At 54.1% G+C, this 27,885-nt stretch overlaps 1 protein-coding gene across 3 annotated transcripts; it reads left to right on the top strand.

The window, feature by feature from the left end:
• The first annotated feature begins 9,922 nt into the window (after positions 1-9,922).
• Positions 9,923-26,117, top strand: CARHSP1 (calcium regulated heat stable protein 1). Of its 3 annotated transcripts, none has more exons than XM_015125581.3 (4): positions 9,923-9,963; positions 19,792-19,956; positions 20,665-20,787; positions 23,652-26,117. In XM_015125581.3, the coding sequence occupies exons 2-4, from the start codon at positions 19,799-19,801 to the stop codon at positions 23,812-23,814; spliced, it is 444 nt and encodes a 147-aa protein (XP_014981067.1). In that variant the 5' UTR covers positions 9,923-9,963; positions 19,792-19,798; the 3' UTR covers positions 23,815-26,117.
• Positions 26,118-27,885: the final 1,768 nt, after the last annotated feature.

The following is a 27,885-nucleotide window of genomic DNA, read 5'->3' as shown; positions in this document are numbered from 1 at the left end:
TCAGCACCGGGCTGCCGTGAGTCCGCCTCAATTTCTCCCTCTGCAGATTCTGTGCCCCAAACCCTGCCATGGGGCGAGGACTCCTCTCTCCCACCCCATCACCCACAGGCCTGGCCGGAAAAGGTGGCAAAGCCAGCCGAGGTCACACAGCACGGCCGCGGGGAAGCTGAATTAGACTCCAGGCCCTCAGCACCCAGGACACAGTGCCCCACCAGGAAGCCACACGGCTCAGGGCTTCTGGAAGACTGGGTTGGTTTTTTTAAACCTCTTCATCCCTCAGGTAAGGCCTGGCACAGAGCAGGATGAAGTTGGTCCAACTGTGGGCTCTCTCCGAGCTGTGTGACTCTGGACAGGTGTTTTCTCGCTGAGCCTCAGTTTCCTCCCCTGCAAAAATAATACCTTCTGCTGAGAGTGTTATGAGCTGGGCGGTGGCTCATGCCTGCAATCCCAGCACTTTGGGAGGTTGTGCCAGGCGGACCACCTGAGGTCAGGAGTTCAAGACCAGCCTGGCCAACATGGCGAAACCCTGTCTCTATAAAAATACAAAAATCACCTGGGCGTGGTGCTGCGTACCTGTAATCCTAGCTACTTGGGAGGTGGAGGCAGGAGAATGGCTTGAACTTGGGAGGAGGTTGCAGTGAGCTGAGATTGCACTCCAGCCTGGACAACAGAGCAAGACTCAGTCTCAAAAAAAAAGAAAATGCTCGAATGACTGAAGAATGAAAGAAATCCATGGGTTGGGCACAGTGGCTCAGCCTTGTAATCCAACACTTTGGGAGGCCCAGGCAAGAGGATCACTTGAGGTCAGGAGTTCGAGACCAGCGTGATCACCATGGTGAAACCCCATTTCTACTAAAAGTGCAAAAATTAGCCGGGTGTGGTGGTGTGCACCTGTAATCTCAGCTACTTGGGAGGCTGAGGCAGAAGAATTGCTTAAACCCAGGAGGCAGAGGCTGCAGTAAGCCGAGATTGCACCACTCCACTCCAGCCTGGGTGACAGAGCAAGACTGTCTCAAAAAAAAAAAAAAAAAAAAAGATATCCACATGAAGCACTTAGCTCCATACTTGGCACATGGAAAGCTTGCAGTAAGTTGGCAATTAATATTAACATATTAAAAAGAACCATGACAATAAATTCAATTAGCAGTGTCACAAAGGCCAGGGCAGGGGGCAGGCCACCCAGGAATGCAATGAGTCTGGAGTTTTGGCAGCTGGGGACCTGGGGAGGCCCCTGTGGGACCTTTCCTGCTACGTGATCTATGGCACCGGACTCGCCCTCTGGGCTACGCTTTCTTTGCATGCCATCAGGAAGACTCTGGCCAGGGCTGTTTATGGGAAAAGGAGATGGGACATTTTTTTCCTTCCTACTCATCTTCTCTTACTAGAAGGGCCCAGCTTGAGCTGAGACGATGAGATAATAAGGAAGAAGGAATGGGAAGAATGAGCTGTACCTGTAATTATTGCACAAGCCATGTGGGGGTTGGATTACAGAGGGGCCTGGAGATGGGGCAGTGGCTTGCTCCTGCCTGGGGAGGAGCTGGCTGCCCCCAGAGTCCTGCCTTCCTCACTCTGGCTCAGCAGTGGGGTCCCATATATCTCATCTGCCTGGGGACCCTGGAACCCTGGGGTGGGGACTTGCTGGGTCATACTGGGGCGTCCCCCTAACCTCTCTGGGTTGAATTTCCGGCTCTGTGAACCATCTTCACTGCCTTGTCTTCCAGCTTGCGGTGGGGAGTGGATGGGTCGGGCGGGATGGGGGTGAATGAGGTATAGAGGCTGCTGTAGGCACCACCCTGCCTACTCCAGTCACAATGCTTACTCAGGGAGAGAAAAGGAGGAAGAGGAATTCTCGTTCCGAGGAACTGATGGAGGCCCCCCAACTGAAGGGATGGGGGGTTTCAGGGCTACTTCTTCCCCAGCAGCTGCCATCTGTCCATCTATCCATTCCTCCATCCCCTTCCCTCAGAGCCTGGAGGCCTGCCTGGTGGAGGAGGAAGGGCCATCTCCAGACTGAGAAAGCCTTGGGGTGTGGATGTGATGGGAGATGTGTGTGTCAGGTGTGTGGAGTGTCTGTGTGTCAAGCAGCAACTTTTTTCTTTGTTAGAAAGAGTCTTGGCCGGGCGCGGTGGCTCAAGCCTGTAATCCTAGCACTTTGGGAGGCCAAGACGGGCGGATCACAAGGTCAGCAGATCGAGACCATCCTGGTTAACATGGTGAAACCCCGTCTCTACTAAAAAATACAAAAAACTAGCCGGGCGAGGTGGCAGGCGCCTGTAGTCCCAGCTACTCGGGAGGCTGAGTCAGGAGAATGGCGTAAACCCGGGAGGCGGAGCTTGCAGTGAGCTGAGATCTGGCCACTGCACTCCAGCCTGGGCAACAGAGCTAGACTCCGACTCAAAAAAAAAAAAAAAAAAAAAGAGTCTTGCTCTTGTCACCCAGGTTGGAGTGCAGTGGGGCGATCTCAGCTCACTGCAACCTCTGCCTCCCAGGTTCAAGTGATTCTCCTGCCTCAGCCCACTGAGTAGCTGGGACTATAGCCACACACCATCATGCCTGGCTAAATTTGTGTATTTTGGTAGAGATGGGGTTTCACCATGTCGGCCAGGCTGGTCTCAAACTCCTGACCTCAAGTGATCCTCGTGTCTTGGCCTCCCAATATGCTGGGATTACAGGTGTGAGCCACTGTGCCCAGCCCGCCCTGATTCTTTAACGTGCATTTATTGAGCACCTAATATATGCTGGGCACACAAAACTGAGCAAGGCAGATGAGGTGCTTACTTACCCCAAGGAGCCCACATTTTAGTGGAGGAAACAGATGCCAGACGTGTCCTTTTTTTTTCCTTGAGATGGAGTCTTGCTCTGTCACCCAGGCTGCACTGCAGTGGCGCGATCTCTGTAAGGCTCCATCTTGGGAAAAAAAAAAAAGTGCCAAGATCCACTTCCTGTTCTGAGAGGACCCCCGAGCCTACTGTGCAGAGGAACAGTGGCAGGGAGTGGGCCAAAGACAGGAGGTGACTGTCCAGAAGGAAGCAGCCCTAACCGAGAGCATGGACACTGCACAGAGGAAGCAAGTGTGCCCAGAGCCTGAGGTCCCAGCCCCTCTTCTCTGAGACCCCCAGCAGAGGGATGCTTCCTGGGGAGGGGACTTCATCCTACACGGCCTGTGGGGGGTGCACTGGGGCAGCACAGGGGCCCAGTTTCCAGTCCTAGCCTGGCCTGCAATTGCTGCATGGTTCGGGGCGAGGTGATCTGAGCCTCATTTCCCATCTGTGGAATGGGACAATAACTCTCCTGCCCACGTTCCCCACAGCACCATTCACAATAGCCAAGATTTAGAAGCAATCTAAGGCTGGGTGGGGTGGCTCATACCTGTAATCCCAGCACTTTGGGAGGCTGAGGTGGGTGGATCACCTGAGGTCAGGAGTTCGAGACCAGCCTGGCCAACATGGTGAAACCTCGTCTCTACTAAAAATACAAAAATTAGCCAGGCGTGGTGGCAGATGCCTGTAATCCCAGCTACTTGGGAGGCTGAGGCAGGAGAATCACTTGAGCTTGGGAGGCGGAGGTTGCAGAGAGCTGAGATCATGCCACTGCACTCCAGCCTGGACAACAACAGTGAAACTCTGTCTCAAAAAAAAAAAAAAAAAAAAAAAAGGAAGAAACTTAAATGTCATTGATCAGTGGATGAATGGATAGAGAAAATGAGGTACCTAAACATGATGGAAGATTATTCAGCCATAGAAGAATGAGATCCTTGGCCGGGCCTGTAATTGGTGGCTTATCCCTGTAATCCCAGCACTTTGGGAGGCTGAGGCAGGCAGATCACCTGAGGTCAGGAGTTTGAGACCAGCCTGGCCAACATGGAGAAAGCCCGTCTCTACTAAAAATACAAAAAATCGTGGGAGAATCAATTGAACCAGGGAGGTAGAGGGTGCAGTGAGCCGAGATTGCGCCATTGCACTCCAGCCTGGGCGACAGAGTGAGACTCTGCCTCAAAAAAAAAAAAAAAAAAAAAAAGGGATCAAAGAATAAGAGAATAAGATAGAAACAGGAGGCTGGGCATGGTGGCTCCTGCCTGTAATTCTAGCACTTTGGGAAGCTGAGGCAGGAGGATTGCTTGAGCCCAGGGGTTCCAGACCAGCCTGGGCAACAATGTGAAACCCTGTTTCTACAAATAATAAAAATACAAATAATTAGCCAGGTGTGGTGGTGCGTGCCTGTGGTCCCAGCTACTTGGGAGGCTGAGCAGGAGGACTGCTTAATCCTGGAGGTAGAGGCTGCAGCGAGTGGTGATCACTCCACTGCACTCCAGCCTGGGCAATGGAGCAAGACCCTATCTCAAAAAAGAAAAGAGAGAGAGAGAGAGAGAGACAGAGAGAGAGAAAAACAGGAAACGCTGCAGAATATATGTCTGACCTTATCAGCAGGGTGAGGTGAAAACCCCAGAAGCCGCAAAGGGAAAGAGGGTCAGATTTCACCACATGGAAGCAGAGAGAGGCAGTGCCCCCCAGCCCCATCCCACCCAATGCCTATGCCTGCTCCCCACCTTCTGCAACAGGAAGAGCTCCAGCCGAGCCTGGGCCTCTCAGGTGTTTTCTGGTATAAACCCTGAGCTTGACGTCTCATCCTACCAGCCACCAGATCCCCATTCTCTAAGAAACATTTGCAGTGGGCCCTTTGCCATCCCGGGATGAAATCCATAGAAATATATGTTTCTTAACACACATGTTAAGACAAAGTTCAGGCTGGGCGCAGTGCCTCATGCCTGTAATCCCAGCACTTTGGGAGGCTGAGGCGGGCAGATCACTTGAGGTCAGGAGTTTGAGACCAACCTGGCCAACATGGTGAAACCCCCTCTCTACTAAAAATACAAAAATTATCTGGGCGTGGTGGCATTGTGCCTGTAATCCCAGCTACTTGGAAGGCTGAGGCGGGAGAATCACTTGAACCCGGGAGGTGAAGTTTGCAGTGAGCTGAGATCATGCCATTGCACTCCAGCTTGGGCAACAGAGTGAGACTTTGTCTCAAAAAAAAAAAAAAAAAAAAAAAGTCAAGGCCAGGCACAGTGGCTCACACCTGTAATCCCAGCACTTTGGGAGGAGGCTGGGGTGGGCAGATCACTTGAGCTCAAGAGTTTGAGACCAGCCTGGCCAACATGGTAAAACCCTCCTGTCTGTACTAAAAACACAAAAATTAGCTGGGTGTGGTGGCGGGCGCCTGTAATCCCAGCTACACGGGAGGCTGAGGCAGGAGAACCACTTGGACCCAGGAAGTGAAGGTTGCAGTGAGCCGAGATTGCACCACTGCACTCCAGCCTGGGTGACAAGAGCGAGACTCCATCTCTGGGGGAAAAAAAAAAGTTCAATGTAATGCCCTAATGGTAACATAAAAGAAAAATAAAAAAGCAATTTATAGTAAAATCTTTACACACCACACATGAATACATATTTCACAACTTCATATGGATTCTACTGCCCCTAGCTGTCATAAATGCCACTCCAATCCTAACATTGATCCAAGAGAAATGAAAACATGTCCCTACAAAGACTTGTACGTGAGGCTGGGCGCGGTGGCGCAGGCCTGTAATCCCAGCACTTTTGGGAGGCGGAGAGGCAGGTGGATTGCTTGAGCTCAGGAGTTCGAGACCAGCCTGGGCAACATAGAAAGACCCGTTTCTACTAAAAATAAATTTTAAAAATTAGCCAGGCTTGGTGTTGCGCACCTGTGGTCCCAGCTACTGGGAAGGCTGAGGTGGGAGGATGGCTTGAGCCTAGGAGGTGGAGGTTGCAGTGAGCCAAGGACATACTACTGCACTCCAACCTGGGTGACAGAGTGAGACTTTGTCTCAACAACAACAACAAAAGACCATACACTTTAAATGTGTGTATTTAATTGGATGTCAGTTATATCTCAATAAAGCTGTTGAAAAACAGGATTTTTCAGGGAGTGAAACTACTCTGCATGACACTGTAATGGAGATCCATGTCATTCTACATTTGTTCAAACAAACAGAACAGGAGTGACCCGCACCAGGAGTGACCCGCATTTAAACCATGGATTCTGGGCAATGATGTGTGAGTGTAGATTCACCCACTGTAACAAATGCACCACTCGGGCGTGTGATGTGGATAGCCGGGGGGGCTGTGCATGTGTGCTGGTCAGGAGTTTCCGGAAAATCCCTGTATTTTCTGCTCAGCTTTTTTTTTTTTTTTTATGGAGTTTTGCTCTTATTGCCCAGGCTGGAGTGCAATGGTGCGATGGTGCGATCTCAGCTCATGGCAACCTCCGCCTCCCAGGTTCAAGTGATTCTCCTGCCTCAGCCTCCCGTGTAGCTGGGATTACAGGCACCTGCCAGCACGCCCAGCCAATTTTGTAGTTTTAGTAGAGATGGGGTTTCTCCATGTTGGTCAGGCTGGTCTCAAACTCCTGACCTCAGGTAATCTGCCCGCCTCGGCCTCCCAAAGTGCTGGGATTACAGGTGTGAGCTACTGCACCTGGCCAGTTTTTTGTTTTTTGGTTTTTTTTTGAGAGAGGATCTCGCTCTATTGCCAGACTGGAGTGCAGTGGTACAATCATGGCTCATTGCAGCCTCAACCTACTAAGCTCAATTTATTCTGCCTCTGCCTCCCAAGTAGTTGGGACCAGATGCATGTGCCACCACATCCAGCTAATTTTTTTTTTTTTTAGATGGGAGTCTCACTCTGGTGCAGTGGCACGATCTCAGCTCACTGCAACCTCTGTCTCCCGGGTTCAAGCAATTCTCCAGCCTCAGCCTCCCGAGTAGCTGGGATTACAGGCGCCACCACCACGCCCAGCTAATTTTTGTATTTTTAGTAGATGGGGTTTCACCATGCTGGCCAGGGTAGTCTCAAACCCCTGACCTCAGGTGATCCTCCCAAAGTGCCGAGATTACAGGTTTGAGCCACTAGGCCCAGCCCTTTCTGCTCAATTTTGCTGTAAACCTAAACTGCCCTAAAAAGCAAAGTCCGTGTTTGTGTTTTTACAAACAGGGCCTCCCTCTGTTGCCCAGAAGTGCAGTGGCATGGTCATAGCTCACTGTAACCTCTGACACCTGTGCTCAAGTGATGTGCCTGCCTCAGACTCCCAAAGTGTTGGGATTATAGGCATGAACCACTATGCCCGGGCCTCTTTCTTTTCTTCTTTTCTTTTTGCCGTCTGTCTGTCTTTCTTTCCTCTTTCTTTCTCTCTCTCTCTCTCTCTGTCCTCCCTCCCTTTTTTTATTTTTTTAGAGATGGGATCTTGCTATGTTGCCCAGCCTTGTCTCGAACTCCAGGCTTCTAGTCATCCTCCTGTCTTGGGCTTCCAAGTAGCTGGGATTATGGGCGTGAGCCACAGCGCCTGGCTGTGGATGAATTTTCATAAAGTGAACCCACCCATGTACCCAGACTGAGGGACAGAAGTTTACCAGATCCTAGATTCCCACCTTGTGCCCCTCCTGGTCATGGCCTCCCCCTATCCCACCCCACGGTCCCCACTTGTTTGACTATTTATTTATTGAGATGGAGTCTGGTTCTGTCGCCCAGGCTGGACTGCAGTGGCATAATCTCAGCTCACTGCAACCTCCACCGCTCAGATTCAAGCAATTTTCATGCTTCAGCCTCCAGAGTAGCTGGGATTATAGGCATGTACCACCATGCCAGGATAAGTTTTGTATTTTTAGTAGAGACAGGGTTTCACCATGTTGGCCAGGCTGGTTGTGAACTCCTGAGCTCAAGTGATCCACCCGCCCCAGCCTCCCAAAGTGCTGGAGTTATAGGCATGAGCCACTGTGCCTGGCCTTGACTTTTTAATAAACAGTTTAACTGAGTCATAATTCATACACCATACAGTTCACCCATTGAAAGCACACAATGCAATGATTTTTAGTATATTCACAGACTTGTGCAACTATCGCCACCATCAATTTCAGCACATTTTCATCATCTCAAAAAGAAACCCTTGTACCTTTTAAGTGTCAACAGTCTAGCCCCCATCCCCACCGCCACCCCCAAGCAACCCCTAATCTACTTCCTGTATCTAGAGATTTGCCCATTCAGAACATTTCATACAGCTGGAATCACACAACATGCGGCCTTTGTCTTGGCTTCTTTCTCTTAGCATGTTTTCAAGGTTCCTCTGTGTTGTAGCATGCATCAAGATTTAATTCCTGTTAATGAGTGAATAGTTGTCTACTGTATAGATACACAACATTTTGTTCATCCTTTCATCACTCGATGGACATCTTAGCTGTTGCTACCTTTTGGCTATTAGGAGTAATACTGCTATAAACCTTACTCTGTCACCCAGGCTGGAGTGCAGCCGTGCAATCACCAATCACTGCAGTCTCGATCTCCTAGGTTCAAGGGATCCTCCCACCTCAGCCTCCCCAGTAGCTGGGACTACAGGTGGGTGCTACTACTCCTGGCAGTTGAAATACTTTTTTTTTTTTTTTTTTTTTTTTTTGTAGAGAAGGGGGCTTACTATGTTGTCCAGGCTGGTCTTGAACTCCTGGGCTTAAGAGATCCTCCTGTCTTGGTCTCCCAAAGTGCTGGGATTACAGCCATGAGCCACCTCGCCCAGACCAACAAGTAAAGTATTTATTTATTTTTAACTTTTTTTTTTTTTCTTCTCCCGGAGACAGAGACTCGCTGTTGCCCAGGCTGGAGTGCAGTGGCATGAACCTGGTTCACTGCAACCTCCACCTCCCGGGTTCAAGTGATTCTCCTGCCTCAGACTCCCAAGTAACTGGGATTACAGGCACCCACCACCAAGCCCGCCTAATTTTTGTATTTTTCGTAGACATGGGGTTTCGCCATGTTGGCCAGGCTGGTCTCCAACTCCTGAGCTCAAGTGATCCGCCCGCCTCGGCCTCCCAAAAGAGCTGGGATTACAGGCGTGAGCCACCGCGCCCGGCCTCAAGTAAATTTTTTTATGGACAAACATTTTCATTTCTCTTGGGCGCGCAGACACCTAGGACTGGAGTTGCTGGGTCTTGTGGAGACTCCAGGGTTCGTGGTTTGAGGAACCGCCGGGCTCTTTCCACAGCAGCTGCGCGGTTGTTCCCACCAACCGTCTAGGACGGTTCCTTGCCTGGCATGGACCAGTTGGTTTCGCCGCTGGGCCTTTTCCGTAGTGGCCCCAGTAGGGGCTGCAGAGTGAGTCCGGCACAGTCCTCACCGCGCCCTCCGGGGGCACGGTGGTCCCAGGCGAGCTCCGGGGACCTCTCTCCGTCCCCGCGTCCCTCAAAACCTGGTCCTGGGGTTTGGGCTCGCTTTCAGGGGCTGCTCTCGACTGGTCGTGCCCATGGGCTGGTCGCCTCTCTGTGCCTCAGTTTCCTCTCCTGCAAAACAGAGGTAACATTTTTTACCTCCAAAAACAGGACTCAAGGAAGGCTGGAAATGAAACAAGAAAAGAGAACAAAACCAGAATCCCAAACGGGAAAATAAAACCCTGTTTTTCTGGTGTGTGTATGTGTGTATTTTTTCTTTCTCTTTTCGTCCTGTGTGTTTTTGTTTGTTTTCTTCTTTCTCTCTTTTCATTCCTTTATCTCCTTTCTGCAAAAAGTGACGCCCCCCGGGCTTATACGGATTTTGGAGCCAAAAGCAGGTGGGAGCCGCACCTGGCGCGCGTGGTGAAGGGAAGGAACGGCAAAGAAGCAGAGACACAGTTCCCCCACTTTGCAGGGGCGTTTCTGCCGGTGGGTGCAGCCCAGCCCCGCCCTGGCCCCTACGCCCCGCGCTCTGCGCCCCACTCTCCCGCCAGTCCCAGGCGCGGACACAAAGGTCCTGTCCGGGCCACTCCTGCCCGCCCCACCCCTTCCGTCCTGGACTCCCTCCTGCAGCCCCATTGGCTGGGGCCTCCTGGGGGCGGGGCTCGGCGCCCCACCCCGCGGGCCACGCCCCCTCCCCAGCTCCGAGCTCCCAGTCCGAGCTAAGCGACTGGCGGAGCAGTACGGATCGCGAGGTAGGGAGCTCTTCTCGGGGACCCAAGGAGGGACAAGGTGGCCGCCCCTGGCCCGAGTCCCCGGGAGCGGCAGATAGGGCCTCGGTCTCCTGTGTCCCCATCGTCCCCCCTCCTACAGGGACTTCTAGCTCGGCAACGGAGGGCTCCCGGCTTGGTTTCTCCGGGCCTGTTTGGGGAACGCGGGTTGCTCCTCCCCGGGGCAAGGGGTGGGTGTGGCAACAGCGGCAGGGATTCTTGGCGGACGTCGGGTAGCACTTCCCGCCTGGCCACCTGTTCTCTGCGTGCAGGGGAAGCTCTCCCCGCCCTCCTCACCGCTTTTGCCTTTGGGAGGGAGCCCTGGAGGGGGGACTCGCGGGGCGGTGGGGCGAGGCGCGGGGGGCTTCGCACGCGGGAAGCGGAGCCACCCCCCGCCGGGCCTGGCCGCGCCAGCTGTGGCTCGAGGTTGGGACGGCGGCCAGGCCCGGCGGGGGAGGTGGGGAGCCGTCCTGGCGCCGCGCGATTAGCCGCATCTGGGAGGAGGAGGAGCCGCCGGGCGCGCTCGCCCCGGGTGTTTGCGCCCGGATGGGGGTGGGGGGCCCTAGGCGCTGGAGAAAAACTTCATCCGCGCCCACAGGCCCCCTTTCCGCAGGCTGCGCTGGCGGCCCAGGTTTGCAGGCCGGAAGTGAAACGTTCTTTTTTGATTTTTAAAAAGGAAGCCTCCGGCCCTACGGTTTTTTGGGGTTGGGGTGGATGTGTGTGCGGGGGGAGGCGGAGACGTCCCGCTCCAGGCAGGGCCTCGGGTCTCATAGGTGGGGAAATCTCACTGCCAAACAGGAGGCCTTTCGGAGCCTCAGTGTCCCCATCTGCAGACTGGCCTCTGACTTCTGGCTTAAGAGGGTGTGTGAGAGTAAAAGGAGACGGCTAGCCCCGTGCCGGGAGACACGTAAGCTACTGTTTTTTAACTTGCTGTTTTGATATTTCTCAGTCTCTCTGTGCCCAGTCTTGCCCCTCTCATCTGCTCCCCACTCTGAAGCTAGAGGGAAATTGTAAAAACAATCAGATCAACCCCCCGCTGAAAATCGTCCACCGAAGTCCCATTGTCGTCTAAGTCCCCGACTTCTCAGCAGGCCTTCCTGTTATCTTCCGCCACTACCTTCTCCAGCCGCTCTCTGCCTCTGTTCTCCCTCCCTTCGGGCCTTTGGCCCTCCTCTGGGCTCGGAATCCTCCTTGGAGACCCCGCCGCCCTTTGCACTCCCTGGGTGGCCTCGGTGATGACCATGGGTTCTCGATGCTGGTCCCTTCAGGGCAAGAAAGAGTGGCAGAGCCCGGCTCGGAGTAGATGCTTTGAATGAGCTGCGCTAGGCCCAGCGTGGGGCCCTGGGGTGGAGTTGAGGGTGGTTGATGGTGAGTGCCCTAGGTAGGTGAAAGGCCTTTGTTCCACGGAGTGGCAAAGCCAGTGCATTTGGTTTGTGTTCCAACAGCAGGGACAGGAATGGGAGGGAAGGTGATTTCAGATGGGCCCGTGCCTGATAGTTCCACCATCAGCCGCACAACTATTGTTGACTGAACCCGCCGTGCGCTTGGCATTTTCGCGGCGGCGTCTGCACAGCGTCCGAGCCCTGCGACGCAGCACCGTTCCTGTCCCCTTTGACAGATGAGGAAACTCGGGTGGGGCGGTGAAGTCGCTTGGCAGGGGTCACTGAGGGAGTGGGGAGAAGGCAGGGCTGAATCTCAGGTCTGAGCCAAAGCCCCCCGAGAATGGAGGGAAGGATGGAAGAATTGAGTGGGGGAGGAGTGTAGAGTAGGGTTCTTGTTGAGGAGGGCTTGGGCTTCCCCCCGAGGGGCAGTCCAGACTGAGAGCTGGGGCGGGTGCAGGGTCCCAGGTGGGTGGTGGCGGTGGGGTGACAGGGGTGCTAATGGGGGCACAGGCAGCGGCAATGTTGGAGGCCCCCTTGGGTTCCCGGTACACTCCTCGGGTTTCCGGCCTCTTCCCAGCACTCAGGGGCTCCTGAGGGCGGAAGAGCTATTCCCAGCTTGGCTGGGCCTGGGAGGGGGCTCCGGGCGGACGTGTGCGCCGTGCTGCACCTTCCCCACCCGCCTGTTTGCACTTATCTGTGGCAGCTGGCTTCAGGTCCTTAGCCCGCGGAGGACTGGCTCCGGCCTGGCTGCCCCCTCCCCTTTGCCTCCCATCCCTCCCCCTGGACTCTCCAACCCCCATCCCTTCCTGTCCCTCCTCCCCTTCTCACTCTTTGCTCCTCCCTCGCCAGACCCCCGCTCTCCCCGGAACAATGGAGGGGAATGTGGCTAGGCCAGCCTGGCGCTGCTGCGTCAACCTCTGGCTCGTTCTCGGCCTCCGTGGCTTCCAGGGACCCTTCTACCTGGGCTCAGCTGACCCGCCCCGCCTCTCGGCCCACGTGCCGGCAGTTCTGCCAGGCTGGGGCTCAGCTGCGCTGGGGACTGGGATGGATCAGCTCAGTGTCTCTGTCTGTTTACAGAGAAGGAACCCAGCTGCACTGAGGTAACTTTGCTATTCTTCTAGTCTCACCTCCATCCCTGCGCAATTTCCCTTCCACCTCTTGCACTGGTAAGCCTTGGGCTGTGAGATGGACCAGTGTAGCAGGACTACTGCGGTGTTCCCTGGGCCAGGGACAGCTGCCTCACTGGGAGCGCCTTAGAAATGCAGAGTCTTGGCCAGGAATCTCAAGCTTGTAATCCCAGCACTTTGGGAAGCCGAGGTGGGAGGATTGCTTGAGCATGAGAGGGCGTGACCCACCTGGACAACATAGTGAGACCTTGTCTCTACAAAAAATTAAAAAATTAGCTGCGTGTGGTGGCACACGCCTGTAGTCCCAGCTACATGGGAGGCTGAGGTGAGAGGATCCCTTGAGCCCAGGCGGTTGAGGCTGCAGTGAGCCATGAGTGCGCCACCAAACTCCAGCATGGGTGACAAAGCAAGACCCTGTCTCAAAAAAAAAAAAAAAAAGAAATGAATCTCAGGCCCCACCCCACACCTGCTGAGTGGCAATCTGCATTTGAACAAGATCCCCAGAGATTCCTGACTGCACTAAAGTAGCAAGTAGAATCACTGGCTTAAACCTCTGTGCCTTAGTTTCCTCATCTGTAAAACAGGGGTGCTAAAAGTGCCTCCCCTGTTGGGTTGATGTTTAGATGCATGTATTTGATGTTTGTAAACCCCCAACAGGGCCTGTCGTGGAAGTCTGTGGACAGTGGCTGTAGGGTGTATGAAAGCACTATAGCCTGCCCTGTCCCTATAGTGCAGGCCACTATCCACCCACTACACCTGTCAGCAGTGGGCTGTCCCCGGGCTGGAAGCTGTCCCAACACCATGCCCAACCCTGGCATTCCCCAGCCAGCAACGCTTGGAAGACTCAAGACACCCTCATTTTGCAGAGCAGGCTTGGAGAGGTTCTTGCTTTGCCAACAATGAGGTGTCTGACTTGAACTGAACTTTTGTCCCCCTGCCCTCTATCATCCTGTCTTCAATAAAGGGGCTGAAGCTATTAAGAATGGAGTCTCTGGCCAGGCACGGTGGTTCAAGCCTGTAATCCCAGCACTTTGGGAGGCTGAAGCGGGTAAATCACCTGAGATCAGGAGTCCGAGACCAGCTTGGCTAAAATGGTGAAACCCCATCTCTATTAAAAATACAAAAATCAGCTGGGTGAGGTGGTGCACGCGGGTAGTCCCAGCTACTCGGGAGGCTAAGGCAGGAGAACTGCTTGAACCTTGGGGACGCTAAGGCAGGAGAACTGCTTGAACCTGGGAGACGCTAAGGCAGGAGAACTGCTTGAACCTGGGGAACGCTAAGGCAGGAGAACTGCTTGAACCTGGGGAACGCTAAGGCAGGAGAACTGCTTGAACTTGGGGGACGCTAAGGCAGGAGAACTGCTTGAACCTGGGGGACGCTAAGGCAGGAGAACTGCTTGAACCTGGGGGACAGATCTTGAGCTGTGATCGCGCCACTGCACTCCATCCTGGGCAACAACGGGAGACTCTGTCTCACAAAAACAAAAATGAATGGAGTCTCCTTCAGTGAGCTCCCTCTCACTAGAGTGTAAATGGCTGATAGTGCTGCTAAAGCCCTACTTGCACTAAGCACCTGGCTGCTTGGCTCCCGTTGATGTGGGTGGTGGGTTTTCAGGCCAGGAGGGCAGGAAGTTGGGGAGTAGGTTACAGGGGTGCTGCATGATTGGGTCATAAGTCTCCAGACATGGGGGTAGGCTGAGCAGGAGCTGGGAAAGCCAGAGTCTTGGTACCCAGCTGAACTCCAGAACCTTCCAGGAGGAGCTGCAGAGCCTACAGAAAATTCCCAGGCTATTTTGGGCGGAGGCCCCTTCTCCCTGATGACACACCCGTCCCTGGGGCAGTCAGGTTGGGCGTGGCTTCCTGCCCCCACCACCCTGGGCTCCCTCCCTTGGCCGGGCACTCTTCAGAGCCTGGGGGCTGACTGGCGAAGGGGTTGCTTGGCCAGCTGGGTACCTCCTGGTGCAGCCTCTCCCCCTTACCCTGCTGGCTTTTTCTCCGAAGCATTTCCGCTGTCTGACCTACTCTGTATTTCACCACGGTCTTCATTAGCCGGGGGACCCTGGGCAAGTTACTGGACTCTTTGTGTCTCGGTTCTCGCATTAGTGAACTGGGAATGGAATGAGCTGAGCTGTGTGAAGTGTTGTAAGTAGTAAGCAGTCTGGCCCCAGGACACTGCTGTGGTGGTGGCAGTCATGGTCTGTTCCACTCCTTTATCTGTTGATTGAATAGGAAGTGGCAGCGTTCATCAAGGTCCCCTATGGCAGCGCAGTGCTGTGAGGTGAAGTGAGGCTCCCCTGGTCCATGTACGTGTGCATACAGACGGCAACAAGTTCGTGCATGCGTACACGTGTGTGTGCGCTCAGATGCAGATCCAGCCATGTGTGGGCGCGTATGTATGTGTACACGTGCCTACGCACAACACACATACCCATATGCATACACCTACATACGTGTGCACACAGAAGCACACATGTACACACAGCCTGGCAGTCATGACGTACCTTGGGCATGACATTTCGTCTGAGTTTGTTGCAGGCCAGACGCTCATCCTTGGTCTGGCCCGAAGCTTCCAGCCAGCCTGAAGCCTCCAGCCAGCCTGAGCAGCGGGTGTGTTTGCAGCCTTCCTCCCTCCCCCAGCTGTGGGGAGCTGAAGGCTAGTCACAGAGGGCGGGCCTTGTCTTCTGCTGGGGACACTCCAAGGCCATGCCTGGTATTGCTGGGAGAGCAGTGGCTGGCTGGCAGCTGGGACCGTGCTGGTGGGCGGGGCTGCCGTGTGCCCCATCTTTGTGTATGTGTGTATTGTAGAGGGGACACAGTAGTGGCCGGCCAGAGCCTCAGAGCCAGCTTCTGGGTGCCTGGCTACCCACCCCTAGCGGTTTTCTTTCCAGCTGGACTTTGCCCGGCCCTCCCCCGCACTGAGGTCACTCACTCTTCTCTACTGGGCCTACTGGGGAGTGGGTGCCCCTTGGCCAGGCCTCTTCTGGCCTCCCCAGCTGGACTCCAGCCCAGATGGGCCATAAGATGCTGGATAAAGCTCCTGGGACTCCCAGGTGGCACCGCCCCTACCCCTAGTCACGTCTGCTCCCTGTGCCTCAGTTTCTTCCACTATCAGGTGAGCAGGAATGTAGCCACCTCCTGCTGGGCTGGGCATGGTGCTGAGCACACACACCAGTGCAGTGGCCGCCAGCTGGGGCTTTGGATCCTAATGCTGGCTAAGAATGAGCCTTGGAAGCCGGGTGCGGTGGCTAACACCTGGAATCCCAGCACTTTGGGAGGCCAAGGTGGGCCAGTCGCTTGAGCCCAGAAGTTCAAGACCAGCCTGGGCAACGTATTGAAACCCTGTCTCTACATAAAAAAAAATGAGCTGGGTGTGTGGCACATGGCTGTAGTCCCACAGTCCAGGAGGCTGGGGTGGGCGAATCACCTGAGCCCAGGAGGTTGAGAGGGTTCAGTGAACCATGATCATGCCACTGCATTCCAGCCTGGGTGACCAAGTGAGATCCTATCAGGAAAAAAAAAAAAAAAAAAAAGAGCCAGCCTTGGGGCTATTCCTGGACCGTCCGGAGACCCTGCTCTGTGCCAGCGCCTGTCCTGGGCCCTTGGGACATAGAGGGCCCTGTGCTGCCCTCAGACTCCTCACTGCTACAGGCCATGGGCTTCCCTTGGCATCTCCCAAGGATTGGGTGCACTTGGGGTGTTGAGGGGGCTAGGGTGGAGAAAGAAGGGGACCCCCCATTTTGGATTTGTGCCATTCACCCAGGGGAAGGTGGGCATAGTTAGGGGTGTGCAGACAGGCAAATGGGTGTGACAAGTGGAAGACGCAAGGAGGATGACGCAGCATGGTTCCTGAGCGGGCCGTGCCCTTTCCACCGCCTCTCCTGCCTCCCGTTCCTAGTCCCCCACCTACCACATGGTGTCCCCACTGACCTCAGTCCCACCCAGGCCCTGCCAACACAGGGCCTTTGCACAGGCTGTTCCCCCACACCTGGAACAGCCTCCCTCTGGTTTTCAAATGGCTACCCCTTTCTTGCTGTTCAGCGTCCTGCGGGTACCCTGATTAGCGTGTGTACTCCCACCCTTCTGCCCCATCCCCTTCTGTTTCTTTACAGCCCTTTTGGGATCTGTAATGAGCTGGTTTATGGTTATTTAACTGTTTATTCCCTGCCTTCAGGTTCAGCCCTTTGTCTCTGTGGACTTGAACAGTGAACAGGGCTCAGTATTGGGCATGTATCTGTTGAGTGACTTTATGATGACAATTATAACAGCGGTCATAGCTGACTTTATTGCTCACTGAACCTGGGTGGACAGTGTGCCTAGTGCTTAGTGTGTATTATTTTGTTTTCACTTCAGCCTGACGGTGTGAAGTCGGGACTATTATAATTCCCATTTTCCGGATGTGGAAACTGAGGCCCAGAGAGATTAAGTAACTTGTCCGAGACCACACAGCAGGCAAGGGGTAGGATTAGAAGTCAGCTATGCTTCATTAGCTGAGCGTGGTGGCGGGCACCTGGAACCCCTGCTACTTGGGAGGCTGAGGCAGGAGAATCGCTTGAACCCGGAAGGCAGAGGATGCAGTGAGCTGAGATTGTGCCGTTGCACTCCAGCCTGGGCAACAGAGCTGGACTCCGTCTCAAATTAACAACAAAAAAAAGGAAGTCAGCTATGCTTGACTCCAGGAGAAAGGAGGGAGGGAGACTTTGGATATAACAAGGCAGAGCAGTGCCTCTCACCGTGGAGTTGCCAGGCCACTGTTCCCATGTGCTGTCCTGGGAGGCCTGGACAGGGCCCTCCCCTCCCAGGGCCAGCCTCTTTCCTGGAACTCTGGGCATTGAACATTCTGGGACTCTATGACCTGTGCTGGTGGGTCATGCGGGGGTCCTGGCCCCTAGGCCAGCAGCTGGGGCTTTTTTTGAGGTGGGGGCTCCCTGGACTCAGGGTCCTCCCTGGCCGTGGCTGCAGCTGAGAGAAGGGACAGGAGGTAGGATGCCACCTCCTCCAGAAGGCCAGCCAGCTACCTCCTTCCCAGCCCACAGAGCTGAGGCCGGACAGGGGAGGGTGGAGCAATGTCGGGGAGGAGTTGTGACATCTCAGGGAGGGGGCAGCCCTTTTCCTCTGAGCAATCGGGCCTGGTTCTTGGGTGGCTGTGGTTGAAGGCGGTTCGGGGGGTGTGGGGGGATTTCTGGGTGATGTAGGTCGAAGACTGCTATAAATGAGGGGACCGGGGTGGCAAACTGAGGTTGAGGGTTGTGAGAGCTTCAGTTCTTTTCCACGAGCAGCTGGAAACCTGGATTTTGAGGAAACCCCCTGGGATGTTGAAGATAGTTCAGGCCGGGCGTGGTGGCTCATGCCTATAATCCTAGCACTTTGGGAGGAAGAGGGGGGAGAATCCCTTGAGCCCAGGAGTTTGAGATCAGCATGGGCAACATAGCAATACCCTGTCTCTATAAATTAAAAAAAAAAAAAAGAAAAATTAGGCATAGAGGTTGAGGCTAGAGCGCACTGTGATTATGCTCCTGCACTCCAGCCTGGGTGACAGTGAGACACTCTCTCTCAAAAAAAAAATTATTTATTGTTTTTGAGACAGAGTCTCACTCTGTCACCCTGGCTGGAGTGCTGTGGCATGATCTCGGCTCATTGCAACTCACACCTCCCTGATTCAAGCAATTCTCCAGCCTCAGCCTCCCGAGTAGCTGGGATTACAGGCACCCGCCACCACACCCAGCTAATTTTGTATTTTTAGTAGGGACGGGTTTTCTCCATGTCGGCCAGGCTGGTCTCAAACCCCTGACCTCAGATGATCCACCTGCCTCGGCCTCCCAAACTGCTGGGATTACAGGCGTGAGCCACGGCGCCTGGCCCATTCTTCAAATGTAAATTTGAAAACCCCGTGGGACCTGAGTCAAACCTATTCAGGGCTGCTGCTGTCCCTCCTGGCTGTGTGGCGTTGAGTGGCTTCCTGAGTTAGGCTTCGACCTACTTCATCTCGTACCCCCATCACCAGCCCTGTGCGGGTGCCAAGTGATGCCCACCCAGCTGCCCAACTTTGCAGATTTGGAAACTGAGCCCAGAGAGGGGAAAGGACTTACCAAAGGGTGTCACTCTTCCCTCTGAACCTTGAGCTGAGGCCACGTTAGAGCCGACGCCTTTGCATTCAATATTCAGTGTTCACTGTGTACAGCGAGTGTCCTGCTCTTGACACATTGTCAAAAGCACAGCAGTAGTTAAGGAATTCCCTCCCTCCAGCCCTCCCGCCGGGTTTATGGGTGCATACTAGGGGTCACGGAAGGAATTTGATTTCATAACGGCAGCGGTGACTTGGGCTGCATGGAAATTCACTGGGCCTGATGGAGCTGGATGGAGATGGACGCAGCCTTGGAAATCTTCTCTTTCCCTTTGGCTCCCCCAGCAGGCCCCCCTGTCCTGGGTGCAGGCTTGTGACAGCTGCTCAGGGATGCAAACAGGGTGCCTGAGCTCCTTCTGCGATGTGTTCCGCACTTTCCTGAAGGTGGACGCTGCGAGAGGGTCGTGTTTTTGCCTCTGCCTCCCTGTAGTGTCTGGCTCACAGCAGCGTCAGGGAGGGTCTGTGCAGTGGCTGAGTTTGGATCTAGGTGGTTGGCATTAAAATCTCCTTGGCTTTGGGTTTTCTTTTTTTTTTGAGACAGTCTTGCTCTGTCGCCCAGGCTGCAGTGCAGTGGTGCAATCTCAGCTCACTGGAACCTCCGCCTCCCGGGTTCAAGCAATTCTCGTGCTTCAGCCTCCAAGTAGATGGGATTACAGGTGCCTGCCACCATGCCCAGCTAATTTTTGTATTCGTATTAGAGACGGGGTTTTGCCACGTTGGCCAGGCTAGCCTCGAACTCCTGACCTCAAGTGATCTGCCTGCCTCAGCCTCCCAAAGTGATGGGATTGCAGGCGTGAACCACTGTGCCCGGCCCCTGGCTTTGGGTTTTCGGCTCACCTTCCTGACCTGCCTCCTTCCCTCCCACAAATATTCCCTGTGTGTCCCGAGTGTGCCGGGATCCTTGCCTTGTGCTGGGGACACGCTGGGGACTGATGCCATCCTGGTCATGGGGGAGGATGTGGCATTTTCATGAAGAACTATGATCAAGGGGGGCCCACGACTGCTTCAGGAGCCCAGAGGAGGCACCTGACCCCGCCGGCATGCTCCCAGGCAAGGTGGCAGCAGTGCTGAGGTGATGGAGAGGAATGAGCCTCAGATACTGGACTCTCAGACCTGGACATGGGGGTAAGCACTGGGCTCCTACCTCTAAAGGCATGAGCCCCGAGAGCCTCTTCTCCTTCCAGGTCAGCCATGTCATCTGAGCCTCCCCCACCACCACAGCCCCCCACCCATCAAGCTTCAGTCGGGCTGCTGGACACCCCTCGGACCCGCGAGCGCTCGCCTTCCCCTCTGCGGGGCAACGTGGTCCCAAGCCCACTGCCCACTCGCCGGACGAGGACCTTCTCAGCGTGAGTCTGGAGTGGGCTGGGGACACTTTCTCAGATGGGTCTCTTGCTTGAGGCCAGAGATTCACTGTGTCTCTGGCCATTTTTGGGCGCCAGTGTTCCAGGCTGTCCAATAGGCAGACCTGGGGGTGGGCTGGGCTGTGGGCTGATGGTGAGAAACTAGGAAGGCGCCTTCTAAATTCAGGGTACTGCCCAGCCCAGAAGAACCTGTTGGGAGTGGCAATGGGTGGGCAGTTGCTGGGGTCAGAATCACTGGGCTCTGACCACACATGAGTGTCTGTTTCCCTGTAAGACTGAAATCTGCAGCTGCAAAATGGGCGCAGTACCAGGGCTGCAAAGGACCCAACAATGTCTGGCAGATGCAGGTCTTAGGCCCTGTGAGTGGAGGATGCTCCTGTTATTAATAATTAATCATTGGTTTCTGGAGGGATGCTCAGTGATCTTTTAGTTCAACTCCCTCTTTCCAGGTGGGAAAACAGGCCCGAGAAAATTTGCCAGGGTCATCCAAAGAGTCATTTTCACCAGAGTCTATGTGAGCGGCTCCCAGAGTTGTGCAGTCCTCAACCTGTGTGACTGTACATGGCGGTCCTGGCCAGGGCTTGATGGGGCACAGCTGTGGGCAGGGGCTGGAATGAGCTTCGTGTGCCCAGGAGAGCTGGTGGCTGTCCTAGAGCGCTGATGGGGCCCCTCACACTTCCCTCTCTCTGTCAGGACGGTGCGGGCTTCACAGGGCCCCGTCTACAAAGGAGTCTGCAAATGCTTCTGCCGATCCAAGGGCCACGGCTTCATTACCCCAGCTGATGGTGGCCCCGACATCTTCCTGCACATCTCTGAGTGAGTGAGCGGCCGGTCTGGGTGGCCTGACTGGGGCAGGCGCTTCCTTGGTCCTGTGGAGGTGGGGATGGCGTGTGACTGTGATGGGCGCTGGGTGTGAGGACGAATGGCCAGGCCTGTGAGTCTGCCTTTGGCTGGTGCTCCAGTTGTGCTCCTGTGGTTGTGTTGGGTTGGGGTTGTGAGACTGTACAGAGCTGTGTCAGGGGATGTGAGGCTGGGGGCGACACGGTACCTGTGATTGTGCCTGGGTGTGTCTTTATGAATGGGTAAGGTTTTGTGTGTGCCGGGCGTGGTGGCTCATGCCTGTAATCCCCGCACTTTGGGATACCAAGGTGGGCAGATCACCTGAGGTCAGGAGTTCAAGACCAGCCTGACCAACATGGTGAAATCCTGTCTCTACAAAAATACCAAAAAAAAAAAAAGTAGCCGGGCATGATGGCGGGTGCCTGTAATCCCAGCTACTTGGGATGCTAAGGCAGGAGAATCGCTTGAACCCGGGAGGCAGAGGCTGTGGTGAGCCGAGATCTCGCCATTGCACTCCAGCCTGGGCAACAAGATTGAAACTACATCTCAAAAAAAAAAAAAGAAAAAAATACAGAGAGATCTGCTCAAGATCACATAGCCAGAAAGTGATGGAAATGGGTTTGGGGGTGCCCGGCTATGCTTGTGGGAGACAGGGTGGTGGCAGCTGTGCATGGTGCATGTGTGTGCGTGTATGTGTGTGTGTGTGTGTGTGAGCAGCAAGGACTGCTAGGGTGAGTCAGAGTGCCCATTGTATCTGGCCAATGGGGAAGGATACCCTGTGAGCCTGGGGAGCCCTGTTTAGCCTGGGGACCAGGCCAGCTTCCTGCCCTCCTTTGCGGGAGGTGGACTGGTGAGGCTGGGGGCTGTCCTGCTCCTTTGCTCCAGGAAGGAAGTTTGGGGCGGACTCCTTTCTCCTGCTGCATGCTCACTGACGTCCTTCCTTCCTGAGTGTCTTGAAGCCCTTGGGGAGCCTGGGGCGGGGCGCACACATCCTAGGGCTGGACTGGAAGGCACCCAGCCCCCCATGCTTCACCTCTGATCCTCTGGGCAGCCTTTAGACAGACGAGGACCCTCGATCTGTACCCCCTTCCTACGTGCTTCTTTGGCCTAAGCACCCCCAAGTCTTTTACTTCAGGCAGTTGCAGACAGAGTCCTACTCCGCACAGCACACCCACAAACACAGAAACCACATTTCTGAAAAGAGGGGCCCGCTGCGATGGGGCCCACCCTCTGCCCCATGCTTACATATCAGATTGGCAGGCAGGAAAAAAAGGCCAAGGCGACGCATTTCGCAGATGAATGCACGCATGGATGTGTAAATGTATTTTCATACTGCCTCGTCCCAGAAAATGTTTTGAATCAGTAAGGAAAACATAGAGGTTGGGACAAAGAAATACTTAGAAAGATGGAAAAAGGAAGATGGAAATACTGTGATGTCTAGTTCTGCTGCTAGAAGTGGGCTGCAGATTTATTTCTGAGCTCCCTGGTGACCAAACCAAAGAGGGAAACACTCTTCACCATACGATTCTCCAATCAAAACAAACCAGTTACTAGGGGAGCTGGCTGGCCCTGGCATTTAGCATATGAAGGGGGTTTTCCTCTGGGGGGATTCTCATCAATGGGACATCAAGATGCCAGTCTCATGTGAGAGGGTGACTTGTGTCCCCTAGAAAGTAAGGGAACCAGGCTGGGTGCTGTGGCTCACACCTGTAATCCCAGCACTTTGGGAGGCCGAGGTGGGCGGATCACCTGAGGTCAGGTGTTCGAGACCAGCATGGCCAACACGTGAAACCCCGTCTCTACTAAAAATACAAAAATTAGCCGGGCGTGGTGATGTGTGCCTATAGTCCCAGCTACTCCGGAGGCTGAGGCAGGAGAATCGCTTGAACCTGGGAGGCGGAGGTTGCAGTGAGCCGAGATCGCACCACTGTGCTCCAGCCTGGGCAACAGAGCGAGACTCCGTCTCAAAAAAAAAGAAAAAAAGGAAACTTCCTGGGAGTGGTCACAGGGAGAGGCCCCTCCAGGAACTAGCTTCAAGCACCAAAGGGACCTTCTGGAAGGCTCCCTGGAGGCCGGGCGTGGCAGCTCACGCTTGTTATCCCAGCACTTCGGGAGGCCGAGGCAGGTGGATCACTTAAGGTCAGGAGTTCGAGACCAGCCTGGCTAACATGGTGAAACCCCGACTTTACTAAAAATACAAAAATTAGTTGGGTGTGGTGGCACCTGCCGATAGTCCCAGATACTTGGCTGAGGCAGGAGAATCACTTGAACTCGGGAGGTGGATGCAGTGAGCCGAAATCACACCACTGCATTCTAGCTTGGGTGACAGAACGAGACTGTCCCCCCCCCCAAAAAAATAAATAAGGCTTGCTGGGAAACTGGGAAAATTGAGAACAAAGACACAATGTGGTTTCTGAGACTCCTGGAACCAAGGGCTGCTATGCTGAGGACCTCAGAAAAGCCCTGCCCAGGCCACCCCTCAACTCCGATTCTTACTCCACGATGGCCTCGTTTCTCTCTGGCTTGGACTGGCCGTCTTTACTCTTCATCCGCAAGCCCAGTCTCTCTCCCACGTTTCATGTCACCATGTGAGCACCCACAGGTGGCTGAGCTCTTTCAGTTGCAACATCAAAAGTCCCAGGGAAGGAGCTGATTGGGCCAGGGCCTCCTTGGCTAGGACAGAGGCAGTTCTCTGGAAAGAGGTTCCCGGTGGTTGGTCGGATGGTGTCCGCTTTGGTGGCCCTATGACCAGAAGGGTGCTGGTGTCTTGGGTGTGGCATCTTGGGAAAGGGAGCCTTGTCCCGGTGTGAGCACTGACTGCTTTATTTGTGCCCCTGTAGTGTGGAAGGGGAGTATGTCCCAGTGGAAGGCGACGAGGTCACCTATAAGATGTGCTCCATCCCGCCCAAGAATGAGAAGCTGCAGGCTGTGGAGGTCGTTATCACCCACCTGGCACCAGGCACCAAGCATGAGACCTGGTCCGGACACGTCGTCAGTTCCTAGGAGATGCTGGAAGCACCCCTTCTCCTGTGCTTGTGGGAGACTTTGCGGGGAGGCGGCGGCAGACACTGGAGATGACATTCTTCCATACGAGACGGGGCTTCGGCAGGGCATGGTCCCTTTCAAGTATCTCCTGGAGGAAGGGGTTTGGGGGGCAGGCGTGGGGTGTTCCGGCCACCAGCACAGCCTCTGACCATCACAACAACCTCTCACCATCTGAAGTGCATTAAAAGCATTTAAAAAGGAGAGGTGCCCACTGGTGGCTGAGTAGAGATTCCAACCCCAGCCCAGGGAGTGGATCAAGGGTGATATTTCTCCAGCTGCTCAGACACAGGGGCTCAACCCACAGACCCTCTTCCTCCTGGAGCTAGAGGCTCCAGATTCCCGGATCTGGCCCACTGGCAGCTGACGTGGACCTTGCGTGACTTCCCCAAGGCAAATTTCCACCTAAGTGCCCCTTGCACCTCTCCTTGGGCCTGGGCAAAGCAGTTTTCTAATTCTTGGCTTGGTTCCAGGGGAGCTGGCTTAAAGCGGGGGGAAACGGGGGGGCGGTCTTTGGATGGGATGGGTTTTGCCTTTTGGTGCCTTTGCAGTGGGAGGCGGCATAGCTGCCTGTCTGGGGAAGACAGTTTATCCGGCACAGCAGGCTGGTACTGGGAGGCTGAACCCCTCTTAGAGCCTGACCTTTTCATCTGCCTTCTGGTCGTGTGACCATCACTCAACAGCCATTTCACAGCCCCTGTCATTATGGCGGCAGGGTGGGGGTGGTGGGAAGGGCCTGTGGAGAGGGCAGGTCTTTGTTTAAAAACTTTGTCCCGATCCACCCAGAAAAGAGTGGGTAGCTTGCATCCTGACAGCCTGGCAAAGTCAAGAAAGTTGAAGGAGAAACATACCTTTTTTGGAAAGAGGGTTTTCTTTAAAACTAGTGTTAAGAAATGCTTAGGGATTTTTTTTTTTCTTATTTTTCGTAACTAAAGTTTTCACCCAGAGCCCGCTCTGTTTGCACCTTGCTGCCAACATTGCAAACTTTTTTTTTTTTTTTGCGGGGTGGGAGACAGTCTTGCTCTGTTGCCCAGGCTGGAGTGAAGTGGCCTGATCTCGGCTCACTGCAACCTCTGCCTCTAGGGTTCCAGCAATTCTGCCTCAGCCTCCTGTGTAGCTGGGATTACAGGCGTGCACCACCACACCCGGTTAATTTTTGTATTTTTAGTAGAGACCGGGTTTCATCATGTTGGGCGGGATGGTCTCGAACCCCTGACCTCAGGTGATCTGCCCATCTCGGCCTCTGAAATGCTGGGATTACAGGTGTGAGCCATCGCGCCCGGCCTGCAAACTTTTCTGTAGGTATTTCTGGTAAACACATCCTTAGATTATCTTTGCTGTGGTTTTGGTTTGGCTTTAGTCATGATTTAAAAGTAGAAATAGCTGGGTATTATGTTTTGAAATTCATGGCGTATATGTAGTCTAAGAATCCACTCGTCAACGCAGGGAAGCAAACTTTTGGAAACTGGCTTTTGGGCGGACAGTAAATGTCCAGAAAAGAGGTCGTTTGATGCTGGAAGCACAGATAGCTTCATCAGGTACTTCTCATCTCTGATGAGTTTGTCCTTTCAGCCTAAGAACTGCTGCCTTTGAAAGGGGGTGGAAGGGAGTTGTTTTAAAATAGGCAAATACACGTGTTGATTGCGAGCGTGTGGAGAAAAAGGCAGTTCCCACCGCAGTTAGGTCCTGGCCATGTTTCCTCGCCTGCGATGCTCTTTGTCCTCACCCTCCTCTCCTGCCTCTGTCCTCTGCTGAGTCAAAGGTGGCTTTTTTCTCTCCAACCTTGAATTGTTACCTGGGCCCATCTGCTGGTACAGTCCACACTTCCAAAGCCAAGACCCGAGACGGCTCCTTTGCTGCCCCAAGCCTCTCTCTCACTCTGCCCTCGCCTTGGCATGGGTGGCATTGCTGTGACCCTGTGTGCTGGCGCTCTGGCAGGCTGTGGCCGGCAGTGAGCTGGGGGATTGCATTCTGCTATTCAGGGGTGACCTTCGGATTCTGTCTCGGCAGAATCCTTTGTCATCGGCTCTTGCTCTGTCCTTCCTGTTTGGCCACAGCTCTTTCAGTCAGTGGGTATTCTAGAACTGCAGGATGTCACAGCTGGAAGGGATGCGATACCAGTTTTCAGAAGGGGAAACTCCTGGAGGCTCTGGGAGGGACGGAGGTTGTTGCTGACCAAGGAATAGCTAGAACTGAGGATTCCTGAATCCAGATCTTGCCTCCCATCAGCCGTCTTTCTCCCAATAAAGTTTTGTTTTGTGTAAGGCAGTGCGTGTGTTTGTGTGGAGGCTGGCTCACCAGGTTTTTCCTTTTAAGTCGTCAGGTGAGGGTGTCTCCCCCGGGTGAGGCTGACACATTCCACTTGGCAGTCTGTTTTTTTAGGGGGTGATGAATAAGAAGATGGGATCATCTGTTTTTCTTTAGTCATCATTCTGTAGCATGAGAAAGCTTAGCAGGAAGGAGAATGCAGCTTCCTGGCAACAGAAAATGCCACTAACTTGGTCAGCAGCTGTCCAGTGCCCTGTTGAAGCTTTTAGGATGTTGTGTGAGTTACACCTTACTCCCGTGATACACCTGTGGGAATAGGGGACCGGCCTGGGGGTCCGCTGTCCACAGTCCCTGGCTCATTCCTGCTGTAGAGGTGGTGTTTGTTTTTGAGACAAGGCTGCCCTGCAGCTTTAACCTCGTGGGCTCAAGCGATCCTCCTTCAGCCTCCTGAGTAGCTGGGACTACAGGCATATGCCACCATGCCTGGCTAATTTTTAAATTTTTTGTAGAGAGCATCTTGCTACATTGTCCAAGTTGGTTTCGAACTCCTGTACTCAGACCATCCTCCTGCCTCAGCCTCCCGCAGTGCTGGGACTACAGGTGTGAGCCACAGCGCCCGGCCACTGCTATAGACATTTGATGAATGTTTGCTAGGCTGGGCACGGTGGCTCACACCTGTAATCCCAGCATTTTGAGAGGCCGAGGCAGGTGGATGGCTTGAGCTGAGTTTGAGACCAGCCTGGGCATCATGGTGAAACCTGGTCTTACCAAAAAAAAATATATATACAATTAGCTGGGCATGGTGGTGTGAGCCTGTGGTCCCAGTTACTCTAGAGGCTGAGGTGGAAGGATTGCTGGAGTCCAGGAATTTGAGGCTGCAGTGAGCTGTGATTGTACCACTGCATTCCAGCCTGGGTGACAGTGACACCCAGTCTCAAAAAAAAAAAAAAAAAAAAAAAACAAAAACTTGCTGTTCTTCAGGCATGAAGTCAGGGGCTGGAAGCAGATGAGGCTTGAGGGCCCGGGGCTGGCATGAGAGTCCTAGGATGGATATAGCTTTTCAAGGTCCATAGCAGGGGAGGAAGGGTTTGTTTGCTGTTGGAGCAGTGGGAGTGAGGACAGAAGGTGGGCAGGTGTGAGAACTCCTGTTCTTGGTTTCCAGGAGAGCAGTGACGGGCAGGGGCCACTCTGCGGGGTTGCTGTGCTCTGCTGGGAATTTGCTCTGGCCGGTATCTCCCAAGGGAAGGCAGTGATTTTGGGTGGTGCAGAGATGGGCATTTTTCTTGTGAATATTATACAATGATTTCCAAAGCATATTGGGGAAAAACCAGCCCATCAAACCTATTTAGGGAGAGGCTAACGTAGGCACTTAGCTCAAAACAATGAGATTTGCTGACTTACTATACGGAGTACTACATGGGTGGCACAAGGAAGGGTTCAGCAAAAGCTGAAGGTGGGGGCTGGGCGTGGTGGCTCACTCCTGTAATCCCAGCACTTTGGGAGGCCGAGGTGGGCAGATCACTTGAGGTCAGGAGTTCGAGATCAGCCTGGCCAACATAGTGAAACCCCATCTCTACTAAAAATACAAAGATTAGCTGGGTGTGGTGGCGCACACCTGTAATCCCTGCTACTTGGGAGGCTGAGGCAGGAGAATCGCTTGAACCTGGAGACAGAAGTTGCAGCAAGCTGAGATTGTGCCACTGTACTCCAGCCTGGATAACAGCGAGACTCCGTCTCAAAAAAAAAAAAAAAAAAAAAAGGCCG

Source organism: Macaca mulatta, chromosome 20 (assembly GCF_049350105.2).
Source record: "Macaca mulatta isolate MMU2019108-1 chromosome 20, T2T-MMU8v2.0, whole genome shotgun sequence".
Lineage (NCBI taxonomy): Eukaryota > Metazoa > Chordata > Mammalia > Primates > Cercopithecidae > Macaca > Macaca mulatta.
This window is presented reverse-complemented; position numbering and strand designations above follow the sequence as displayed.

Bases quoted from the DNA above. Each gene is read 5' to 3' on its own strand.
- CARHSP1 (XM_028840534.2), top strand. From the start codon at position 12,231: ATGGAGGGGAATGTGGCTAGGCCAGCCTGGCGCTGCTGCGTCAACCTC. The intron at 12,461-19,791 runs GTAACTTTGCTA...TTCTCCTTCCAG, and splicing joins AGGAACCCAGCTGCACTGAG to GTCAGCCATGTCATCTGAGC. The intron at 19,957-20,664 runs GTGAGTCTGGAG...TCTCTCTGTCAG, and splicing joins CGGACGAGGACCTTCTCAGC to GACGGTGCGGGCTTCACAGG.